The sequence below is a fragment of the Moschus berezovskii genome, chromosome X, assembly GCF_049115385.1.
Source record: "Moschus berezovskii isolate FMDL1 chromosome X, NW_MosBer_1.0, whole genome shotgun sequence".
Taxonomy (NCBI): Eukaryota; Metazoa; Chordata; class Mammalia; order Artiodactyla; family Moschidae; genus Moschus; species Moschus berezovskii.
The window spans coordinates 51,397,795-51,422,446 of record NC_142488.1 but is presented as its reverse complement, the minus strand read 5'-3'; the positions used below and the strand labels follow the sequence as shown (position 1 = coordinate 51,422,446).

General features: G+C 42.4%; 2 protein-coding genes across 6 annotated transcripts in view; one reads left to right on the top strand and one right to left on the bottom strand.

Annotated features, from left to right (window-relative positions):
* Positions 1 to 24,652, bottom strand: part of LOC129535017 (X antigen family member 5-like) — a 247,618-nt gene that overhangs the window by 131,711 nt on the left and 91,255 nt on the right. The window lies entirely within an intron of this gene.
* Positions 6,751 to 24,652, top strand: part of LOC148773301 (X antigen family member 5-like) — a 57,930-nt gene continuing 40,028 nt past the window's right edge. For all 3 annotated transcript variants that reach the window (XM_088834115.1, XM_088834112.1, XM_088834114.1), the window contains exon 1: positions 6,751 to 7,023. In XM_088834115.1, the coding sequence (XP_088690241.1) occupies positions 6,975 to 7,023 (49 nt within the window). In that variant the 5' untranslated portion in view covers positions 6,751 to 6,974. The remainder of the gene's footprint in view (positions 7,024 to 24,652) is intronic.

Sequence of the window (24,652 nt, the reverse complement as noted above, 5' to 3'; positions counted from 1 at the left end):
ACAAATTCTTAGAAAAGTACAACTTTCCAAAACTGAACCAGGAAGAAATAGAAAATCTTAATAGACCCATCACAAGCATGGAACTAGAAGCTGTAATCAGAAATCTTCCAGCAAACAAAAGCCCAGGTCCAGACGGCTTCACAACTGAATTCTTCCAAAAATTTAAAGAAGAGCTAACACCTATTCTACTCAAACTCTTCCAGAAAATTGCTGAGGAAGGTAAACTTCCTAACTCATTCTATGAGGCTACTATCACCCTAATCCCAAACCCTGGTAAAGATGCCACAAATAAAGAGAACTACAGGCCAATATCACTGATGAACATAGATGCAAAAACCTTAACAAAATTCTTGCAATCAGAATCCAGCAACACATTAAGAAGATCATACATCATGACCAAGTGGGCTTTATCCCAGGAATACAAGGATTCTTCAATATCCACAAATCAATCAATGTAATACACTACACTAACAAACTGAAAAATAAAAATCATATGATTATCTCAATAGATGCAGAGAAACCCTTCGACAAAATTCAACATGCATGTATGATAAAAAGCCTCCAGAAGTTGGGAACAGAAGGGACATACCTCAACATAATAAAAGCTATATATGACAAACCCACAGCAAACATTATCCTCAATGGTGAAAAACTGAAAGCATTTCCCCTTAAGTCAGGAACAAGACAAGGGTGTCCACGCTCACCCCTAATGTTCAGCATAGTTCTGGAAGTTTTGGCCACAGCAATCAGAGCAGAAAAAGACATAAAAGTAATCCAAATTGGAAAAGAAGAACTAAAACTTTCACTATTCGCTGATGACATGATCCTCTACACAGAAAACCCTAAAGACTCTACCAGAAAACTACTAGAGCTAATCAATGAATACAGTAAAGTTACAGGATATAAAATCAACACACAGAAATCCCTTGCATTCTTATACACTAATAATGAGAAAACAGAAAGAGAAATTAAGGAAATGATACCATTCACTGTTGCAACGAAAATAATTAAATACTTAGGAATATATCTACCTAAGGAAACAAAAGACCTGTACATAGAACACTATAAAACACTAGTGAAAGTAATCAAAGAGGACATTGATAGATGGAGAAATATACCGTGTTCTTGGATTGGAAGTATAAATATTGTGAAAATGAGTATACTACCCAAAGTAATTTATAGGTTCAATGCAATCCCTAGCAAGCTACCAATGATATTTTTCACAGAGCTAGAACAAATAATCTCACAATTTGTATGGAAACACAAAAAACCTCGAATAGCAAAAGCAGTCTTGAGGAAGAAGAATGGAAATGGGGGAATCAACATGCCGGACTTCAGGCTCTACTACAAAGCCACAGTCATCAAGACAGTATGGTACTGGCACAAAGACAGAAATATAGATCAATGGAACAAAATAGAAAGCCCAGAGATAAATCCATGCACCTATGGACACCTTATCTTTAACAAAGGAGGCAAGAATATAAAATGGAGAAAAGACATTCTCTTTAACAAGTGGTGCTGGGAAAACTTGTTAGCCACTTGTAAAAGAATGAGACTAGAACACTTCCTAACACCATACACCAAAATAAACTCAAAATGGATTAAAGATCTAAATGTAAGACCAGAAACTATAAAACTCCTAGAAGAGAATATAGGCAAAACACTCTCCGACATAAATCACAGCAGGATCCTCCATGACCCACCTCCCTTATATTGGAAATAAAAACAAAAATAAACAAATAGAACCTAATTAAAATTACAAAGCTTCTGCACAGCAAAGGAAACTATGAGCAAGGTGAAAAGACAGCCTTCAGAATGGGAGGAAATAATAGCAAATGAAACAACTGACAAAGAATTAATCTCCAAAATATACAAGCAGCTCCTGCAACTCAATTCCAGAAAAATAAACAACCCAATCAAAAAATGGGCCAAAGAACTAAACAGACATTTCTCCAGAGAAGACATACAGATGACTAACAAACCATGAAAAAGAGGCTCAACAACCCTCATAATCAGAGAAATGTAAATCAAAACCACAATGAGATACCATTACACATCAGTCAGAATGGCTGCTATCCAAAAGTCTACATGCAATAAATGCTGGAGAGGGTGTGGAGAAAAGGGAACCCTCTTACACTGTTGGTGGGAATGCAAAGTAGTACAGCCACTATGGAGAACAGTGTGGAGATTTCTTAAAAAACTGGAAATAGAACTGCCATACGACCCAGCAATCACACTTCTGGGCGTACACACAGAGGAAACCAGAATTGAAAGAAACACATGTCCTCCAATGTTCATTGCAGCACTGTTTAAAATAGCGAGGACATGGAAGCAACCTAGATGTCCGTCTGCAGACGAATGGATAAGAAAGCTTTGATACATATACACAATGGAGTATTATTCAGGCATTAAAAAGAATACTTTTGAATCAGTTCTAATGAGGTGGATGAAATTGGAGCGTATTATAGAGAGTGAAGTAAGCCAGAAAGAAAAACACCAATATAGTATACTAACGCATATATATGGAATTTAGAAAGATGATAACGATAACCCTGTATACGAGACAGCAAAAGAGACACAGGTGTATAGAACAGTCTTTTGGATTCTGTGGGAGAGGGCGAAGGTGGGATGATTTGGGAGAATGGCATTAAAACATGTATATGTGAAATGAATCACCAGTCCAGGTTCGATGCATGAGACCGGATGCTCGGGGTTGGTGTACTGGGATGACCCAGAGGGATGGGATGGGGAGGGAGGTGGGAGGGGGGTTCAAGATGGGGAACACATGTACACCCGGGGCAGATTCATGTCAATGTATGGCAAAACCAACCAATATAATATTGTAAAGTAATTAGCCTCCAATAAAAAAAAATATTTAAAATAAATAAATAAATAATATTAAAAAAAGAGAAATTCGGTACATTAACGCATATGTATGGAATTTAGAAAGACAGAACCAATGACCCTACATGCAGGGCAGAAAAGGAGACACAGATGTAAAGAACAGACTCTGGGACTCAGTGGGAGGAGTGGTTGGGATGATCTGAGAGAATACCATTGAAACATGTACATTACCATATGTAAAATAGATGACCAGTGTTAACTTCCATGCATGAAGCAGGGCACCCAAAGTCGGTACTCTGGGACAACCCAGAGGGATAGGGTGGGGAGGGAGGGGAGAGGGGGGTTCAGGATGTGGGGGACACATGAATCTGTATGGCCAATTCATGTTGATGTATGACAAAAACATCACAATATTGTAATTATCCTCCAATTAAAATAAATTAACTTTAAAAGACAAAATGTGGTGATATATACAATGGAATATTATTTAGTCACAAAGAAGAAAATTAAGCCTTTTGCAACAACATGAATGAACTTCAAAGGCTTTATGCTACATGAAAGAAGTGAAAGAGAGAAAGTCATATATTGTATGTTCTCACTTATATGCAGAATCTAAAAAAGTCAAACTTACAGAAATTTCTAAGAGTTTAGAATGGTGGTTTCCGGGGCCTGCGCAAAATATTGAATACAAGGTACAAACCTCCAGGTATGAGATGAATAAGTTACGCGAAGCCAATGTATAGTATGGTGAATATAATTAATAAAATGTATAGAAAGCTAAGAGGGTAGATCTGAGATATTATTTCCTCAACAATTTTTAAAAAGGATTATGTGAGGGGATAGAGGGCCAACCCTGCCGTGGTAATCGTTTTGCCAAATATGTGTGTATCAAATCATCCCATTGGCATCTTAAACGTACAGGTGATATGTCAATAATACCTCAAAAAAGGTGGAAAAAATAAGAGAGTCCTGAGTGTTTCCTGTGGGAGAGCCCTCAAGCTACATTCTGTGTCCCTCTGATATCTCCCCATCATTCCTGAACTTTCCCTTATTACTGACATGACAAGGTGAACCAGGCTCATTTATCCTTTCCTTCCTCAGCCTGGGAACCCATCAATTAGTGGAAAAAGGTGTTCAGAAGCTAGGATCTGGGGACTGGTGTAATTATTGCCATTGGAATGCTGCTGTTTCCACTAACTTGGGAATATATGTGTATACACAATCACACACACAGAAACACAGACACACAACTAGAGTCATACATCAGTCTAGCCACATATGCACACCTATCGAATAAATGTAGTTTGCATGGAGACCTTTAATTCCAGTAGAATTCCTCAGAATTTGTTCTAGTTTACTTCCTTTCCATAATGGAAATTCCCTTTTCCAAAAATGACAGACTTGGCTCTCAGCATTCTTATGTATTTGCTGAGTTGATGAATCCCAACGCATGTAAGTGATCCCTCCTCCACAAAAGGATCCTCCTCAGAATCTATGCAGAACCATCCCTTGCCCTTGACTTCCACACTTCACTCAAGCTAGAATCCATGAAACAGCCTCCTTCCCACCCATTCCCCAGGGACACCCTTCTTTCCACCTTGGGCTCTGACTCTCCAGGCAGGGATGCCCCTTTACACATACACATGCCTTGCCTGGCAGCACCTAATGGCTTTAGGACTGACTTGCTCAGGCACAAAAAAAAGGAAGGGAAAGAAAGGGTAAGGACAGGAAAAGGTGAATATATCGTAATACAGTCAGCCAATCAACATGAACTGTAACAAATCCAAGCAATGTGATGAAGCCAGTCGTTTTTGTTTTTCTCATTGTCCTCCAGCTTCCTCTTCCTGACTCTGTCCTTTGCCCCAGTTCCTTTTTCCTTCTTAAATCCTGCCCTCCATCAAGAGTACCAATGTTAAGAGGCATGATTCCCACATTATAACTCATCTCTGCTGCTTCGCTGACATTCAGCGTGACATCCCTGCAGCTGGGACACTCAAACTCTCTCACATGATGGACCAGAAGGTTTCACTCCTAATTTCAGGGATAGGTAGGAGAGAAGGTGCAGGGCACACGTTGGAGCGTTCAGTCCTTCATCTGTGAAATGCGGATGATCACAAATTGTGGGAGAAACAGAGACAGCAGCAACCAGACCGCTTTCAATGAGTGCTACATGCCAAACCCAGTGCATCACACGACTCCTTGACATTCAAGGCACGCCAAGTAGATTTCTATGCCGGGACATTTGCATTTGTTGTTCTTTCTGCCTGGAATGCTCTTCCCTTAGATAACCCCATGGCCTGCTCCCTCACTTCCTCCGGATCTCTGCTTACTTGCCATCTTTCAGGGAGACGTTCCCTCATTACCTTGAATAAAATAATAACATCATACCCACATATATCCTTTCCCCTGATGTAGCATTATCTTTCTTCATAGTGCCTGCCACCCTTGATTTATCTCCTGACCACCAAATCTATGAAGGGAGAGACTTGGTCAGTTCTGTCCTGTCACAAACTATTCCAATAGTGCTCAGGTCTATGGCAGGTGCTCAGAAAACATTTGCTGAAGGATAGTCTGAAGCCAGGCCCTTTGCACACATCGCTAACACGCACAGGTACCCTGCAAGACGCGCACTGGCCCGAATGTATTAATTATGATATGTACTGAGATTCCAGGAGACAACTGATACACTCAACAACACACCGTCAGCATGTCAGGTTCCAGACCTTGGAATCATATCTGCCAGCTTCAAAGCCCTCAGTTTCTGGACACAGACCTCACAGCCAAGAACATAAGAGGTTTTCTTTCTGACACAAAGACTCCAAGCAGCTCAGATAGATACCCAGAGACACCAAAAAGAGCTCACTGAATCTCTGCACAGACAGCTCACAACTTGTCTCAGACCCTCAAACACAACAGAGACCATAACCATACACACTGTGACAAAGACCCTCCAAACAGACCAAAGTCTTCCAGACAGATACAAATGAGAACTGCACAGATACTTCACATCACGGAGACTGACTCCCAAACCACTGGACAATTACTAATCTAATACAAAAAACAGAAAGACAGAGCTTTTAATAACTAGAGAACATCATCATATAACCTTTAGATAAAGTCGCCAGACAAATGGAAAACCTGCACCCTCTGCACAGATTCCCCAAACAGCTGATAGTTTACACCTTTAGACAAACCCATCCTTAAAGCAGCTCACAGACATCACAACTTGGGTCCTAGAATAAAAAACTCACAGCTCTCACAATCTCAGGTGCACACGCCTACACAGAGATCTCACACCCAGGGACTGAAATGCCAGAAAGCTCCAAAAATGCACACCCCAGAATACAAGGACACACATCCTAAGGGCTTTGTACTATGGCTCACAAAATCCACTCAGATCAAATATCCCACCACTCACAACTCCGCCCAAAGGCTCAAGAAGATAAAATGTACCCAAACAGCACCTGTGTTGTCACACGCAGAGATACACAAGCCCAGGCTCCCTGACACAGGTTACTCTCCAGGGAGAGACAGCAAACTCAGAGACCGCTCTCTGGACATGAATTGCATGCATTTGTGTGCATGACCTTGCGCTGCCGCACGATCCAGACTGAGCAAGAGCTAAACAAGACTGAAACGCCGGCACCATGCACAGCCAGAGACTGCGCCAAACCTCGCCACTAACCAGGGCAGCTATTCGACCCCTTCCGGAAGAGCAAGAAAACTCTGAAAAAATTGTATGCTCTAAAAAGCCGCGCACCGCAAAAAGTCTCTCGCCCTCAGTTCCAGCTCTGCGGCCCCTGTAACAGCCAGCCAGCCAATTGGAACTGGGCAGGAGACGAAGCAGGGCGGAAGTCGCGGGACTTCCGGCGCCTATTCGCGCCCTGGAAGAGCTAATTCCGGCGATCACGCGGTGACCAATCAATGCCCAGAACGCTTCCCTGACGCCTTACCCCAAACTGGCAGCCCTTGTCGCTCCGTAAAGTCCGTCCTTGGATGTAACCATGTAGAAAGGAAGGGGTGGAATTGGAAACGAGACGAAGACAGTTGCCGCTTAACACCGGTGTCAATCGGACTCAAATGCAGCGGGAAGACGGAATAGAGCGAATGGGAATGGACCCAGTGGTGCCATGGGTGCCTCCGCTAGGAACTCTGGTCGATGCCCGACGCGGTGGAAAGGTACTCTGTTTGTTGTCATACGCCCTCTCGAATGGTACCTTCCAGAGTGGGTGTTCTTACCGCTACCCCTCACTGGGCCATCCCAGGACAGAACTGTTTCATCTCGCGCGCCCCTTGGTGGTGAGACTGGGGAACAGCCGATGTAGATGCCGGTGGACCATTAGAGGGTGATCCTCCAAGGGCGGAAAGGCAAAGTTAGGATGAATACCCCACCGATTGCTGCAATCTTGGACTCAGAAAAATGTCTTCCGAAACTGAAGATTACTTCTGTGTAGTGGCCACTGTCCTATCAGGAAGCATCGAAAGCATTTTCTGTGTGCTGGGCATTGTGCTTGTTTGTGCTTTCCTGTTTAATACAGAATAGGTCTCAATGGGGAAAGCCAGTCGCAGTCCCGCAGCGGGCAGGGGAGAGAAATTTTCGGACTGGGATCTGAAGGTGTGGAGTGGGGAAGGCCTCTGTCATTGACTGCGAGTAATATGTGAGAAGGACAACAGGATTTTCCATTCTGTTAGGAAAGGGGTCAACTCCGAGGGGACCCAAGGACACCGCGTAGCTGAGATAAAGACCATGTACTCCCTGAATATGTTCTCTAGCAGAATCCCCAGCCTGTCTAGCTATGCCTCTCTCAGCAAGTTTAAATTTACTTGTTCATTCCGACATTCATCCTCTTCACAGTTTCTGTCAAGCACAACTATGTGTGTTAGGAAAGAGAAAATCAACTTTGGCTTCATGGAACTTCCATTGTGTTGGGGTCATACAGCCCCAAAAGATAAGTAATTTATCGGGTGTTCATAACTGCTGTGATTAACATTAAACTGGGATAGTGAAATAGAGAGAGGGGATGATATCTAGAAAGAGTGGCCAGGGAAGTTCCTTCTAAGATTGTGACATTTGAGCAAAATCCTAGAGGAGATGCCTATCTGGGCAAAAAGTATCCCAGACAGAGTTAAGGCCAGTGGAAAACCTGGGGAGTGGAACTCAGTGTAGTGTGTATGAAAAGAGTGAGGAGGTCTATGGGACTGTTGCAGCATGATGGAGGGAGAGCCAGGAGATCCGATGAGAGTGGTGATGAGGGGATGGCCCTAGGGGGGACTTTGACTTGATCCACAGGAGGTTTCTTAACAGAGAAGCCCCCAGGGTTCTTTCAGAGGCCCATATCACATAATGATTGTTGTGGAGCTCTAGATTCATCCCAGGAAAACCACACACCCTCTGCAGTTGAAATGCCTTTCCTGGAATCCCCTACACTCAAGGGGAATCCCCCCCTACTGCTCCCAGTGAAAAATCGTGTCAATTGATGATACCCTCAGGAGAGACAGAGGAAGGACCCTCACGGAATGAGTGACGTCACAGTCAGTCTCGTAAAGAAAAAGAGGGAGAATGGAACAGGCACAGAGATGTCAGGCAGAAAGACAAAGATAGAATATTGGATAGGGACAGAGAGACTGTTTCTGGCAACAAATGATCCCCAATTAGCACCCACCTATGGGCCCCCAGCCCTGCTACTGGATGATGTACCTATCTCTTCAGGAGAAAAGAAACTGCTCCCCACCACCACCCCCCCACCAAGGACTGTCTCTAAGAAATGATTCTGTTGCCCGTGGCCTGGGTCTTAATCATGCTCCCTTGGGACACATCAGAGTTCTCTGTCCTGATGAAGACATGGAGATGTTCCAGTCATGGGGAGGCTCATGCTGTACACAGGGTACCTAACAACCTGTCCAGCCCTGTCTGCCCTCCCACTTACCTCAGTGCCAATGAATGCTTTGATACGGGAAAGAGAGGCAGGGATCTCTGCATTTGTGGTGGAGCCTCATGCAAATTGGTGAATGTGAGGTTTCTCCCCAACTGCTTGGAGGTTCACCTCTGTATTTTCCACCACCACATCCCCAGGGAATGTACAGAACACATTCCATACATCAGGCAAGAAGCTGGGTGTGTGATGGGGAGACACAGAGACATATCCTGACAATGAGACAGTCACGGGGTCCTTGTGGGCCTCTGCCAACCCCCCCTCCCCCACTACCTGGCCAGGGTTCTGCTGAGTCTTCCCTGCCTCCTCCAAGGAGCCCAAGCCTGCATCCAGTTCCTCCTGTCCTCATGAGCCGAGACCTTCCATCTGCACTGGGCCTTGGGCTCCCATCTGCAAATGGTGGCCTCTTTGTCGTGGGTTGGGCAGATTGTCTGAGTGACAATCACAGTTTTTTCACAGGGCCCCTATCAAAGGTGGTAGTCATGGCAGGAAGTATTGTTCTTATCAATTTTCTTACTGCAGCCTCCTGTGTACTGCATATGACTTTCCCTCCCTGAGGATGGGGCCACAAGCTTTTATCTCTGTACGGAGGCATGGTAGAAATCTCAGCAAGTGTGATATCACAGGTCTACTTCTAAGACCCATGAGAATGGGGTCCATCCAGCCTTCCTCATAAGACTACCCTCATATCCAGATACATGAACAGCTCAGAGACCCAACCCTCTGGACAAAACCCTCCCAAAGAGTTCAGAGGCTTCATGCCTGGGACAGAGATCCACGAACAGTTCAGAGAGCACTCATCCTGGACAGCAACCCAAGACAGCTCAAATACGTCACACCTGAGGACACAGACCCTAACCATCTTAGACAATTCCAACTCTCAGTTCAGTTCAGTCGTTCAGTCGTGTCCGACTCCTTGAGAGAAGCATGCTCTCTGTGGACTGCAGCATGCCAGGCCTCCCTGTCCATCGCCAACTCCCGGAGTTTACTCAAACTCATGTCCATTGAATCAGTGATGCCATCCAACCATCTCATCCTCTGTCATCCCCTTCTCCTCCCGCCTTCGATCTTTCCCAGCATCAGGGTCTTTTCAAATGAGTCAGTTCTTCGCATCAGGTGGCCAAAGTATTGGAGTTTCAGCACCAGTCCTTCCCATGAATATTGAGGACTGATTTCCTTTAGGATGGACTGGTTGGATCTCCTTGCAGTCTAAGGGACTCTCAAGAGTCTTCTCCAACACCACAGTTTGAAAGCATCAATTCTTCGGCACTCAGCTTTCTTTATAGTCCACCTCTCACATCCATACATGACTACTGGGAAAACCATAGCCTTAACTAGATGGACTTTGCTGGGAAAGTAATGCTTCTGCTTTTAACATGCTGTCTAGGTTGGTCCTAATTTTTCTTCCAAGCAGCAAGCGTCTTTTAATTTGATGGCTGCAATCACCATCTGCAGTGATTTTGGAGCCCCCCAAAATAAAGTCTGTCACTGTTTCCACTGTTTTCCCATCTATTTGCCATGAAGTGATGGGATCAGATGCTGTGGTCTTATTTTTCTGAATATGGAGTTTTAAGCCGACTTTTTTTTTAATTGGATGCTAATTAGTTTACAATATTATATTGGTTGGTTTTGCCATACATTGACATGAATCCGCCCTGGGTGTCCATGTGTTCCCCTTCTTGAAACCCCCTCCCACCTCCCTCCTCCCCATATCCACCTTCTGGGTCATCCCCATGCACCAGCCCCGAGCATCCTTTATCATGCGTCGAACCTGGACTGGCTATTCGTTTCACGTATGATAATGTACATGTTTCAATGCCATTCTCCCAAATCATCCCACCCTCACCCTCTCCCACAGAGTCCAAAAGACTGTTCTATACACCTGTGTCTCTTTTGCTGTCTCGTATACAGGGTTAAGGTTACCATCTTTCTAAATTCCATATATATGCATTAGTATACTGTATTGGTGTTTTTCTTTCTGGCTTACTTCATTCTCTATAATAGGCTCCAATTTCATCCACCTCATTAGAACTGATTCAAAAGTATTCTTTTTAATGGCTCAATAATACCCCATTGTGTATATGTACCAAAGCTTTCTTATCCATTCTTCTGCAGACGGACATCTATGTTGCTTCCATATCCTCGGTATTATAAACAGTGCTGCAATGAACACTGAAGTACATGTGTTTCTTTCAATTCTGGTTTCCTCGGTGTGAATGCCCAGGAGTGCGATTGGTGGATCATATGGCAGTTCTATTTCCAGTTTTTTGAGGAATCTCCACACTGTTCTCCTTAGTGGCTGTACTAGTTTGCATTCCCAGCAACAGTGTAAGAGGGTTCCCTTTTCTCCACACCCTCTCCAGCATTTATTGCATGTAGACTTTTGGATAGCAGCCATTCTGACTGATGTGAAATGGTATCTCACTGTGGTTTTGACTTGCATTTCTCTGATTATGAGGGATGTTGAGCATTTTTTCATGTGTTTTTTAGCCATCTTTATGTCTTCTTTGGAGAAATGTCTGTTTAGTTCTTTGGCCAATTTTTTGATTGGGTCGTTTTTTTTTTTTTTTTTTTTTCTGGAATTGAGTTGCAGGAGCTGCTTGTATATTTTGGAGATTAATTCTTTGTCAGTTTTTTCATTTGCTACTATTTTCTCCCATTCTGCAGGCTGTCTTTTCATCTTGCTTATAGTTTCCTTTGCTGTGCAGAAGCTTTTAATTTTAATTAGGTTCCATTTGTTTATTTTTGCTTTTATTTTCAATATTCTGGGAGGTGGGTCATGGAGGTTCCTGCTGTGATTTATGTTGGAGAGTGTTTTGCCTATGATCTCCTCTAGGAGTTTTATATTTTCTGGTCTTACATTTAGATCTTTAATCCATTTTGAGTTTATTTTTGTGTATGGTGTTATAAGGTGTTCTAGTTTCATTCTTTTACAAGTGGCTGACATGTTTTCCCAGCACCACTTGTTAAAGACAGTGTCTTTTGTCCATTTTATATTCTTGCCTCCTTTGTCAAAGATAAGGTGTAATAGGTGCGTGGATTTATCTCTGGGCTTTCTATTTTGTTCCATTGATCTATGTTTCTGTCTTTGTGCCAGTACCATACTGTCTTCATGACTGTGGCTTTGTAGTAGAGCCTGAAGTCTGGCAGGTTAATTCCTCCAGTTCCATTTTTCTTCTTCAAGATTGCTTTGGCTATTCGAGGTTTGACTGTTAAAGTTCTGTTAATAAAGTTTCTTTTTCTACTTGCATTTTTTTTTGTTAAATTTATTTCTGGGTATTTAATGTTATTGAAAGTTCATGGTGTGTGATTTTTATTGCCAAGTTCAGCATGTATGTAGAGATAGAATGTTTGTTTATATATTTTCTGTCCAACAGTTCCTCTATATATGCATATTAATTCCAAAAATTTATATCTAGATCCTTTTTGCTTTTCAAAATATACTATTATATTTGAATATTAACAATTTGTAGTGCCTTAAGCCTTATATCTTTTCTCATTTGGCAGCACTAAGCAAAACTAGCCAGAATAGTCTTGATTAAAACAGGTGATAATCGGTATTTTTCCTGGTAGGAAATGAAAAATGTTCTCCATTTCAACCTGTTTACTTTGCTTTTTTGTAGATATATTTTATCAGAGAAAGTTCCATTCTATTCCTAGTTTCCTGTCTTGAATATAGATTAATTTTCATCAATTGAGATGATCACAAAATTTTTCCCCTCAATTTTTCCATTAATGTTGTGAATTACATTGTGAATTATATAGTGAATTACATAAACCACCCTCTCACTTCTAGGGATAAAAAAATTTGTTCATGACGTAGTGTTTAGGAGTAATCTATATGTTAATACATACATATATATATATATTCCGGAGAAGGCAATGGCAAGCCACTTCAGTACTCTTGCCTAGAAAATCCCATGGATGGAGGAGCCTGGTAGGCTGCAGTCCGTGGGGTCGCTAAGGGTCGGACACCACTGAGCGACTTCACTTTCACTTTTCACTTTCACACATTGGAGAAGGAAATGGCAACCCACTCCAGTGTTCTTGCCTGGAGAATCCCAGGGACGGGGGAGCCTGGTGGGCTTCCGTCTATGGGGTCACACAGAGTCGGACACGACTGAAGTGACTTAGCAGCAGCAGCATATATATATTCAGTTCAGTTCAGTCGCTCAGTCGTGTCCAACTCGTTGCAATCCCATGAATCACAGCACGCCAGGCCTCCCTGTCCATCACCAACTCCTGGAGTTCACTCAAACTCATGTCCACCGAGTCGCTGATGCCATCCAGCCATCTCATTCTCGGTCGTCCCCGTCTCCTCCTGCCCCCAATCCCTCCCAGCATCAGACTCTTTTCCAGTGAGTCAACTCGTCGCATGAGGTGGCCAAAGTATTTGAGCGTCAGCTTTAGCATCAGTCCTTCCAATGAACACCCAGGATTGATCTCCTTTAGAATGGACTGGTTGGATCTCCTTGCAGTCCAAGGGACTCTCAAGAGTCTTCTCCAGCACCACAGTTCAAAAGCATCAATTCTTCGGTGATCAGCTTTCTTCACAGTCCAACTCTCACATCCATACAGGACCACGGGAAAACCATAGCTTTGACTAGATGATCCTTTGTTGGCAAAGTAATGTCTCTGCTTTTTAATATACTATCTTGGTTGGTCATAACTTTCCTTCCAAGGAGTAAGCGTCTTTTAATTTCATGGCTGCAATCAGTATCCGCAGTGATTTTGGAGCCCCAAAAAATAAAGTCTCACACTGTTTCCAATGTTTTCCCATCTATTTCCCATGAAGTGATGGGACCAGATGCCATGATCTTAGTTTTCTGAATCTTGATCTTCAAGCCAACCTTTTCACTCTCCTCCTTCACTTTCATCAAGAGGCTTTTGAGTTCCTCTTCACTTTCTGCCATAAGGGTGGTGTCATCTGCATATCTGAGGTGATTGATATTTCTCCCAGCAATCTTGATTCCAGCTTGTGCTTCTTCCAGCCCAGCGTTCCTCATGATGTACTCCTTATATAAGTTAAATAAGCAGGATGACAATATACAACCTTGATGTACTCCTTTTCCTATTTGGAACCAGTCTGTTGTTCCACAGAGCCACGTAAAACTCAGTAGGATGAAGGAACTAGGGGGGGAAACAGACGTGTCAGTAAGACTGGACCTGCCCTGGGTGGGTGGGGGAACTGAAGCAGGGGTCTAATCCCTGCATTGGGGCAATTGTCTGAGTCAGAAGAGAAACAATTAAGGCTGAGAGTAAAACGGCTGATATGTGGAAGCCTAAAGGGAATGAAAATCATACATCCTTGCCACATCCATACATACCCTGGACAGGGATGCAGGTGCCCTGGAAGTTGCAGTCTCTGGGAGCTGGAGTTTAGGGATTGTGGAGCAATCCCAGGTTGAGAGCCCCTCTTGATGGTGGAGAAATGATGGAGGGGATGTGAAGGAGGAGATTCTGGTGGGAAATTCCTGTGGAGGAAAGCCAGGCAGCCATGGAAGCAAGGCGATACTGCTGAGTCACGTGTGGGGGGGGGGGTGGAGCCATCACTGTGGCCTCCCTCCCCGCACACTGGCATTGGCCGCTGAGCAGTAGAGAGGCTGATCCAGAGAGTGCGTGATGCACTGAACTACAGAGTAGGACCGCACCCAGGGTGCTCTTTCAAGTGCCTGTCGTGCCAATATACAGAGTAGGAACCCAGCCAGGGGGGATCCTCTATGTGCCTGATGCACTGAACAACAGAGAAGGACCCCAGGCAAGGGAGCCCTCTAAGTGCCTGAACGGGCGGAGATACAGAGAAAGACTGGCCAAAGAGGCCTTCTCATCACCAGCTACAAGAGGCCAAACAAAAAGACTCTGAGAGGGCATTAACTTCTGCGGCAGAGTTAGTCCATGTCCCTGAACGCTGGGTGCCGCCAGTGAGAGGGTAACAGGCAGGAAGGCCAGGGGTCTCCAAACGGAGGAAATAGGCTGCAAGTGTCAGACATTTTTATCTCTTTTAAGTGGCAGGAGGAAACAAACTACCTATATTTTTCCTTCTCTATACAAATTTTAAAAGGAGGTTTCTCTTAAAGTCTCCTAAATTTTCTTAAAATACTGTGTTGCCATTATGACACCTGGTTTCCTCTGATGTTAACTATTCTCAAACCTTGAGTTAACCAATGCATTTTTCTTATGGGAGTGTTTGTCTTAAGCTATGTTAATGTACTATGCATTTACCCCAAACTCTGTCTTCAAGTCGGTTCCTCCTAATGGCTCAGAACCTACTTGTCATCTGAACCTACTGACTCAGAACCAGTATGTTATACTCAGATATTGTTCCCCTAATCTATGTAAATGAAACTATCTGTATGGTAATCTGTCCTTCTACAAGATTCAAGTCAATCGTTTTATGGCCCAGGATGAATCATCTGGTGCTAAGATTATCCCAAAATACATCTTATGGATGAGGGGCCTGGTGCCATTCTGAGATTTAAGACATTCCTTTCTTTCATTAACAGACTGCTAGTGACTATATAACATCCAGCTGAAGACTAGCAGGGGGGTACTCTTTCTGCCCCCTTCTGATGCCTATATCAGAAGCTTTTCCTATCTTCTTTATATTTTAATAAAACTTTATTAGACAAAAGCTCTAAGCGATCAAGCCTCATCTCTGACCCCGGATTGAATTCTTCTCCTCAGGAGGCCAAGAATCCTGGCATCTTTTCGTGGGTCAACAACAACCTTTCACCAGGATCCACAGAAGCGAAGCAGCTGCGCCAACTGTCACTGGGGCAGAGCTGCCACAGGCAAAATAAACGTCTTGCATCTATGCACGCAGAGTTGCTTTGGTCGTGTCCAACACTTTGCGACCCTGTAGACTGTGGCCTGCCTGGCTTCTCTGTCAGGGGGTTCTCCAGGCAAGAACACTGGAGCGTATTTGGTAATACTGGTTGCCATACCCTTCTAGAGCACTGTATTTCCTTCTGCCCTACCGCCAACTCCCCTGAGTACCTGGTGTTGCCAGAACCCCTGTGACCCAAGCAGCTGCAACACCTCCACAGTTGGCTCTCATAGGGGCAAACCCAAGTCTTCCAGTGCAGCCTCAGGAGCAAAATCCAGTGGACAACCCACGTGCAGAGGTGGAAATAAAACCACAAATGAAACCCAGGGGCTGTGTAGGTAAGGAAGAAGACCCAAAAGCTTCCCAACAGCTGCACAATCTGCAGATTAAATCCACATGATCAACTAGGCAGACTCTCTATGGAAGATATTAAAGGACATTGGGAGCTGCCATTAAAGGAAACGCAGTAGTTCTGATAGCTGTGGACACTGGAGGCAAGAACAGGCAGGTGTAGGGCCAGATTAAAATCTGAGCAACAAGTAACATAAAATGGAAACCCAGTACATTTAACAACTGATCTTTCAGCAGAAACTCTGCAGGCCAGAAGGGAATGCAGGATATATTTAACGTACTAAAAGAGAAAGATCTACAGACAAGATTACTCTACCCAGCAAATATCTCATTCAAAACTGATGGAGAAATAAAAAGCTTTTCCGATAAGCAAAATTAAGAAACTTCACTACCACCAAACCAGCTTTACAACAAATGTTAAAGGGACTTATATAGTCAAGAAATACAAGAGAAGAAAAAAGATCTACAAAATCAACCCCAAACAATTACGAAAATGGCAATAGGAACATAAATATCAATAACTACTTTAAATGTAAATGGATTAAATGCTCCAATCAAGAGGCACAGACTGGCTGAATGGATGCAAAAACAAGACCCAAATATATGCTGTCTACAGGATACCCACTTCAGTCCTCAAGACACATATAGACTGAAAATGAGAGGTTGGAAACATATATTCCACGCAAATGGGAAGCAAAAGAAAGCTGGAGTTGCAATCCTCATATAAGACAAAATAGACCTTGAAGTAAAGATTACAAGAGGTAAGGAAGGACACTACCTAATGATCAAGGGATCAATCCAAGAGGAAGACATAACAATTTTAAGGAGATCCAACCAGTCCATTCTAAAGGAGATCAGTCCTGGGTGTTCATTGGAAGGACTGATGCTAAAGCTGAAACTCCAATACTTTGGCCACCTCAGGCGAAGAGTTGACTCATTGCAAAAGACTCTGATGCTGGGAGGGATTGGGGGCAGGAGGAGAAAGGGACGACAGAATGAGATGGGTTGATGGCATAACTGACTCGATGGACATGAGTTTGAGTGAACTCTGGGAGTGGGTGTTGGACAGGGAGGCCTGGCGTGCTGTGATTCATGGGGTCGCAAAGAGTAGGACACGACTGAGTGACTGAACTGAACTGAACTGATGCACCCAACAAAGGAGCACCCCAATACAAAAGACAACACTAACAGACATGAAAGGAGAAATTGACAGTAACACAAAAGTAGTAGGAGACTTTAACTCCCTATTCACACCAATGGACAGATCATCAAAACAGAAAATTAATAAGGAAACACAAGTGTTAAATGATACATTAGATGAGATGGATCTCATTGATAGCTTCAGGACATTCCATCCAAATGCAGAAGAATACGCCTTCTTCTCAAGTTCACATGGAACATCTCCAGGATAGACCACATCTTGGGTCACAAAACAAAGTTCAGTAAATTTAAGAAAACTGAAATTGTCTCAAGCATCTTCTCTGACCACAATACTATGAGACTAGATATAAATATCAAGACAAAAACTGTTAAGAAACCCAAACACATGGAGATTAAACCACAGGTCTCTAAATAACCAACAATTTACTGTAGAAATCAAAAGGAAAATCATAAAAATTTCTAGAAACAAATGACAATGAAATCACAACTCAAAACCTATGGGATGCAGCAAAAGCAATTCTAAGAGGGAAATTTACAGCAATACAATCCTACCTCAAGAAACAAGAAAAACACTGAATAGACAGCCTAACTTTACACCTAAAACAACTGGAAAAAGAAGAAGAAAAGATCCCCAAAAATAGCAGAAGGAGAGAAACATAACAATCCGAGCAGGAATAGTGAAAAATAAATGGATGAAACAATAGTAAAGGTTAATAAAACTAAAAGCTGATTCTTTGAGAGAATAAAACTGACAAAGCTTTAGTCAGGATCTTCAAGAACAAAAGAGAGAAGAATCAAATAAACAAAATTAGAAATGAAAAAGGAGAGGTTACAACAGACAATGCAGAAATACAAAGGATTATAAAAGACTATTATGAACAACTATATGGCAATAAGATGGATAACCTGGATGGAATGGACAGATTCTTGGAAAAGTTCAATCTTCCAAGACTGAACCAGGAAGAAATGGAAATTATGAACAACCCACTTACAAGCACTGAAATTGAGGCTGTGATCCAAAATCTTCTGAAAAACAAAAGCCCAGGATCGGATGGCTTCACAGGAGAATTCTATCAAACATTTAGAGAAGAGCTAATGCCTGTCCTTCTAAAACTCTTTCAAAAAATTGCAGAGGATGGAATACTTCTAAACTCATTCTATGAGGCCACCATCACCCTGATACCAAAACCAGACAAAGACAACAGAAAAAAAAAAGGAAAACTACAGGCCAATATCACTTATGAGCATAGATACAAAAATCCTCAACAAAATTTTAGCAGAATTCAGCAACACATCAAAAGCCTCATACACCATGATCAAGTAGGGTTTATTCCAGGTATGCAAGGATTCTTCAACATACACAAATCAATCAATGTGATACACCATATTAAAAAATTGAAAGGTAAAATCCATATCATCATCTCAAGAGATGCAGAAAAAGATTTGACAAAATTCAGTACCCATTTATGATTAAAACTGTTCAGAAAATGGACATAGAAGGAACCTACATCAACATAGTAAAGGCCATATATGATAAGCCTAGAGCAAACATTATTTTCAATGATGAAAAACTGAAAGCATTCCCCCTAAGGTCAGGAATGAGACAAGGATGTCCACTTTCACCACTATTATACAACATAGTTCTGGAAGTCCTAGCTATAGTAGTCAGGGAAGAAACAGAAGTAAAAGGAATCCAGAAAATAAAAGAGGTAAAGCTCTCGTTGTTTGCAGATGACATGATACTGTACATGGAAAGCCCTAAAGATAGTATCAGAAAATTACTAGAGCTAATCAGTGAATTTAGCAAGGTTGCAGGATACAAAATCGATAGACAGAAATCTCTTGCAGTTCTATATACTAACAATGAAAATCCAGAAAGAGAATTTAAGGAATCAGTCCCATTCACCATTGCAACAAAAAGAATTAATATCTAGGAATAAACTTACCTAAGGAGACAAAAGAATTGTACTCAGAAAATTATAAGACATTCAGGAAAGAAATCAAAGATGGCAGAAACAGATGGAGAGATATCCATGTTTGTGGGTAGGAAGAATCAATATTGTGAAAATGACTCTACTACCAAATGCATTCTACAGATTTAATGCAATCCCTATCAAATTACCAATGGTATTTTTCACAGAACTACAACAAGAAATTTCACAATTCATATGGAAACACAAAAGACCACGAACAGCCAAAGCAGTCTTGAGAAAGAAGAATGGAGCTGGAGGAATCAAACTTCCTGACTTCAGATTATACTACAAAGCTACAGTCATCGAGACAGTATCGTATTGGCACAAAAACAGAAATATAGACCAATGGAACAAGACAGAAAGACTAGAAATAAATCCATGCACCTATGGGTACCTTATTTTTGACAAAGGAGGCAAGAATATACAATGGGGCAAAGACAGCTTCTTCAAAAAATGGTGCTGGAAAAATTGGACAGCTACATGTAAAAGAATGACATTAGAATGCTTCCTAACACCATACACAAAGATAAACTCAAAATGGGTTAAAGACGTAAATGTAAGACCAGAAACTATAAAACTCTTAGAGGAAAACATAGGCAGAATACTCGGAGACATAAATCAAAGCAAGATGCTCTATGACCCACCTCCTAGAGTAATGGAAATAAAAGAAAAGGAAACAAGTGGGACCTGATTAAACTTAAAAGCCTTTGCACAGCAAAGGAAAGTATGCTGCTGCTGCTGCTGCTAAGTCACTTCAGTCATGTCCGACTCTGTGTGACCCCATAGATGGAAGCCCACCAAGCTCCCCTGTCCCTGGGCTTCTCCAGGCAAGAACACTGGAGTGGGTTGCCATTTCCTTCTCCAATGTGTGAAAGTGAAAAGTGAAAGTGAAGTCGCTCAGTCATGTCCTACCCCTAGCGACCCCATGGACTGCAGCCCACCAAGCTCCTCAATCCATGGGATTTTCCAGGCAAGAGTACTGGAGTGGCTTGGCATTGCCTTCTCCGAAAGGAAAGTATAAGTGAGGTGAAAAGACAACCCTCAGAATGGGAGAAAACAATAGCAAATTAAACAACTGACAAAGGATTATTTTCCAAAATATACAAGTAGCTCATACAACTCAATGCCAGGAAAACAAAGAACCCAATTAAAAAGTGGGGAAAAGACCTAAACAGACATTTCTCCAAAGAAAACACATAGACGGCTACCAAACACATGAAAAGATGCTCAACATTGCTCATTATTAGAGAAACGCAAATCAAAACTACAATGATATATCACCCCACTCCGGTCAGAATGGCCATCATCAAAAGTCTACAAACATTAAATGCTGGCGAGGGTGCCCTGTTGGTGGGAATGTAAATTAATACAGCCACTGTGGAAGTCAATATGGAGATTCCTTAAAACACTAGGAATAAAACCACCATCTATGACCCTGCAATCCCACTCCTAGGCCTATACCCTGAGGAAACCAAAACTGAAAAAGACCCATGTATCCCATTGTTCAATCCAGCAGTATTTATAATAGGTAGAACATGGAATCAAGCTAGATGTCCATCAGCAGATGAATGGATAAAGAAGTCTAGTACATATACACAAGGGGATATTATTTAGCCTAAAAAAGGAACGCCTTTGAGTCAGTTCTAATGAGGTGGCTAAACCTAGAACTTATTATACAGAGTGAAGTAAGTCAGATAGTGAAAGATAAATATCATATTCTATTGCACATATACAGAATCTAGAAAAGTGGTACTGAAGAATTTATTCACAGGGCATCAGTGGAGAAACAGACATAGAGAACAGACTTATGAACATGGGGAGAGGGTAGGAGGGGATGAGATGTTTGTAAAGAGTAACTTGGAAACTTCCATTGCCATGTGTAAAATAGATGGGCAATGGAAGTTTACTGTTTGGCTTAGGAAACTCAAACAGGGGCTCTGTGTCAACCTGGAGGGGTGGGATGGGGAGGGATATAGGGGGTTCAGGAGGGAGGGCATGGAAGGACTGATGCTAAAGCTGAAACTCCAATACTTTGGCCACCTCATGCGAAGAGTTGACTCACTGGAAAAGACTCTGATGCTGGGAAAGGGTGGGGGCAGGAGGAGACAGGGACGACGAAGAATGAGATGGCTGGATGGCATCACCAACTCTATGGACATGAGTTTGAGTGAACTCCGGGAGTTGGTGATGGACAGGGAGGCCTGGCGTGCTGTGATTCATGAGGTCGCAAAGGGTCGGACACGACTGAGCGACTGAACTGAACTGAATGGCAGATTCATGTTGAGGTTAGACAGAAAACAACAAAATTCTGTAAAGCAATTATCCTTCAATTAAAAAATAAATAATAAAAAAGTTTTCCATGGCAAATGCCGCAACAGATCTTTCACATACTTCTGACTTACCTTCCAAGTGTTTGGGGTGCAGGGAGAGAGCAGCCACAAATGTCTTTTCTTCTCTATAGCATCCTCCATTGAATTGATAGTCATCAGATCTCGGGAGCCATCCAGCTGTCTGATTCCTCACTTATATCCTTATTATTACATAATAAGAGGATGCTTACATCTCTGAGCCCTCATCTGAATCTTCATGCACCTAAAAAATATTTCTGCAACAGAGGACCTACTCAGAATTCACTCTGCTTAGGGAATAACAGGGGATTATAAATAGCAACTGTTGTGCCCTTACAGACATATGAAAATCCAGGTCCAAAAGGACAGAAAATGGGAGGTTCAAATCTACCACGTGACTTAAGTTTGAGTATCCCATCTTACCAAAAAGTATGTGACAAAGCTCATAGGTCATGGAGCTGCCTGTAAAGATTAGGTCCTAGCTGGAAGAAAAGGGAAAGGAATGAGGGGAACTTCCTGAGACAAAATGACTTGAGTCTTATCTGCTCTGTCTCCTTATTGGTTATGACATGACATAACTGGGCTCCCCTGGTGGCTCAGATGATAAAGAATCTGCCTGCAATGTTGGACACCTGGGTTCGATCCCTGGGTTGGGAAGATCCCCTGGAGGAGGGCATGGCAACTCACTCCAGTATTCTTGCCTGGAGAATCCCCATGGCCAGAGGTGCCTGGCGGGCTACAGTCCATGGGGTCATAAAGAGTTGGACATGACTGAGTGACTAAGCACAGCACATGACATAACTAAGGGTATCAACACTGGCTCTGACACACTGTGTGAAGGTAAGAAAGGTATTTACATCTTTTGGATCTGTTTCCCCATTTCTAAAATAGAAATTACAATTTTGCACTAAATATTTTTAATGAACAATAAACAAGATAACATAGATGAAGTAGGTGTTACATTGGAAATGGATTTGGCTTATTTTATTCCATTTGTTCATTTAAACTCAAAATGTTTAATTTCATTTATCTTGACAATTATAATTGTCTCACAAATGACACAGATGTTTAATTTCAAGTAGACTATAAGGCTAACTTTTAAAATGAATTGGGCTTCAGAAACGTATTTTGTCTAAGTAAATATATTGATTCAATAGCAGTGTAGCTGGTATGAGACATGGCATCCATTCTAAGGTTGGTTTGTACAAGAGGACTGAGAAGGCTACACTAAGTCATAGTATGTAGAGACAACTGTGCTCCTTGCTGTGTGTGATGACAGAGAAAATAAGCCAATATTCTAGTCATGCAACACCACACAACTCAACACCAGACTCTGTCACATAGTCAGGTAGTCAGTCCTTAAATAACACTGCAGGGGCTACAGGGCCACACAGTGTACCATGGAATTGTTAGTTTGGCTTGTCTCCCTTTTTGACCAGTAAGGAGACAATGAACCCAAATGGATTCAGTTTCTAACTTTCAGACAGTGAAGAAGCAATATGGCCCTGGTGTCAGTTGCCTTGTTCCTCGTCCCACGGTTTGACACTGAATTGAAAGGCCTCAGTAACGGGCACTGCAGGTAGAGGGTCTCTCTGCCAGGAAGGAGCCCACAGTTGTGCTCTATGGCAATGAGAAGTTCTGTAGTGCACAGCTGTACTCTCAGCTGGGGCTAGGGAGACCATCCTATGTTCAACTGAGACCAGAGATGGATGAGTAACAACCTCGTGTCAGCCTCCAGCAAGATAAGCAGGCAGGTGAGAAATTGCCTCATAGCAGCTCTTCACCAGGCTGCTCATCTCCCCTTGCTGCTAGAGCAACCTGAAGGTTTTCTGCCAAGATTCAAGTCAGCCTGCAGTTTAGCCTTGCCTATGTAGCCTACGTGGGGACATGAGAGGTCACCAGGGTACCAAGACAGAGCCACAGCCCTACAGTGTCTGGAGCAAGTCTCAAGGCTTTATGTATGGTGATACAAAAATGACACCTATATACTGACTCCTACATGGAGGAGATGGTTTTCCTGTCAGTCATTAGAAAATATACCTTCATTTAGTACACATGCATTGATTCCTACCATGTTTCAGGATGTATCTGCAATGCTCAAAATAACCAGTGATGTGAGGTGGATGATGCGAATACAACACTGGTGGACAAGAGAGACATAAACAGAAATGAAATGCAGAGGAGAAACACAATGAAGGGGCCTAAGGGGGGAAAAAACTGAGTGGAGTGGCCAAGAAGCAGGAGGAAAGCTAGAATATAAGGTTCATTGTAAGAGTGAGACAGGTTAACTGAACTTCCCACATCCAATGATAATTACTGCTTTCACATACTGATTTTGTGACATAAAGCTGTTGATATCTTTACCTCTGCTACAGACTCAACTCTGTCTCCCACCAAATCTGTATGTTGAAGTGGTAACCGCCAATGAAATAATATTTCGAGATGAATCCTTTGGAGACAATTAGATTTAGATGAGGTCATGAAAGTGGGGCTCACATAAGAAGAAACACCAATCCCACTGCTGGGCATACACACCGAGGAAACCAGAATTGAAAGAGACACGTGTATCCCAATGTTCATCGCAGCATTGTTTGCAATAGCTAGGACATGGAAGCAACCGAGTTATCCATCGGGAGATGAATGGATAAGAAAGTTGTGGTACATATACACAATGGAATATCACTCAGCTATTGAAAAGAACACAGTGGAGTCAGTTTTAATGTGGTGGATGAAACTGGAGCCTATTATACAGAGTGAAGTAAGTCAGAAAGAAAAACACCAATACAGTATATTAACGCATATCTATGGAATTTAGAAAGATGGTAACAATGACCTTATATGCTAGACAGCAAAAGAGACACAAAGATAAAGAACAGACTTTTTGGACTCTGTTTGAGAAGGCGAGAGTGGGATGATTTGAGAGAATAGCACTGAAACATGTTTATTACCATATGTGTAACAGATGACCAGTCCAAGTTTGATGCATGAAACAGGGCACTCGAAGCCAGTGCACTGGGACAACCCAGAGGGCTGGGATGGGGAGGGAGGTGGGAGGGAGGTTTGGGACAGGGGGACACATGTACACCCATGGCTGATTCATGTCAATGTATGGCAAAAACCACCACAATATGATAAAGTAATTAGCCTCCAATTAAAATAAATTAATTAATTTTTTAAAAAAGAAATTTCAATTGGGCCCTGCAATACTTCTAAATT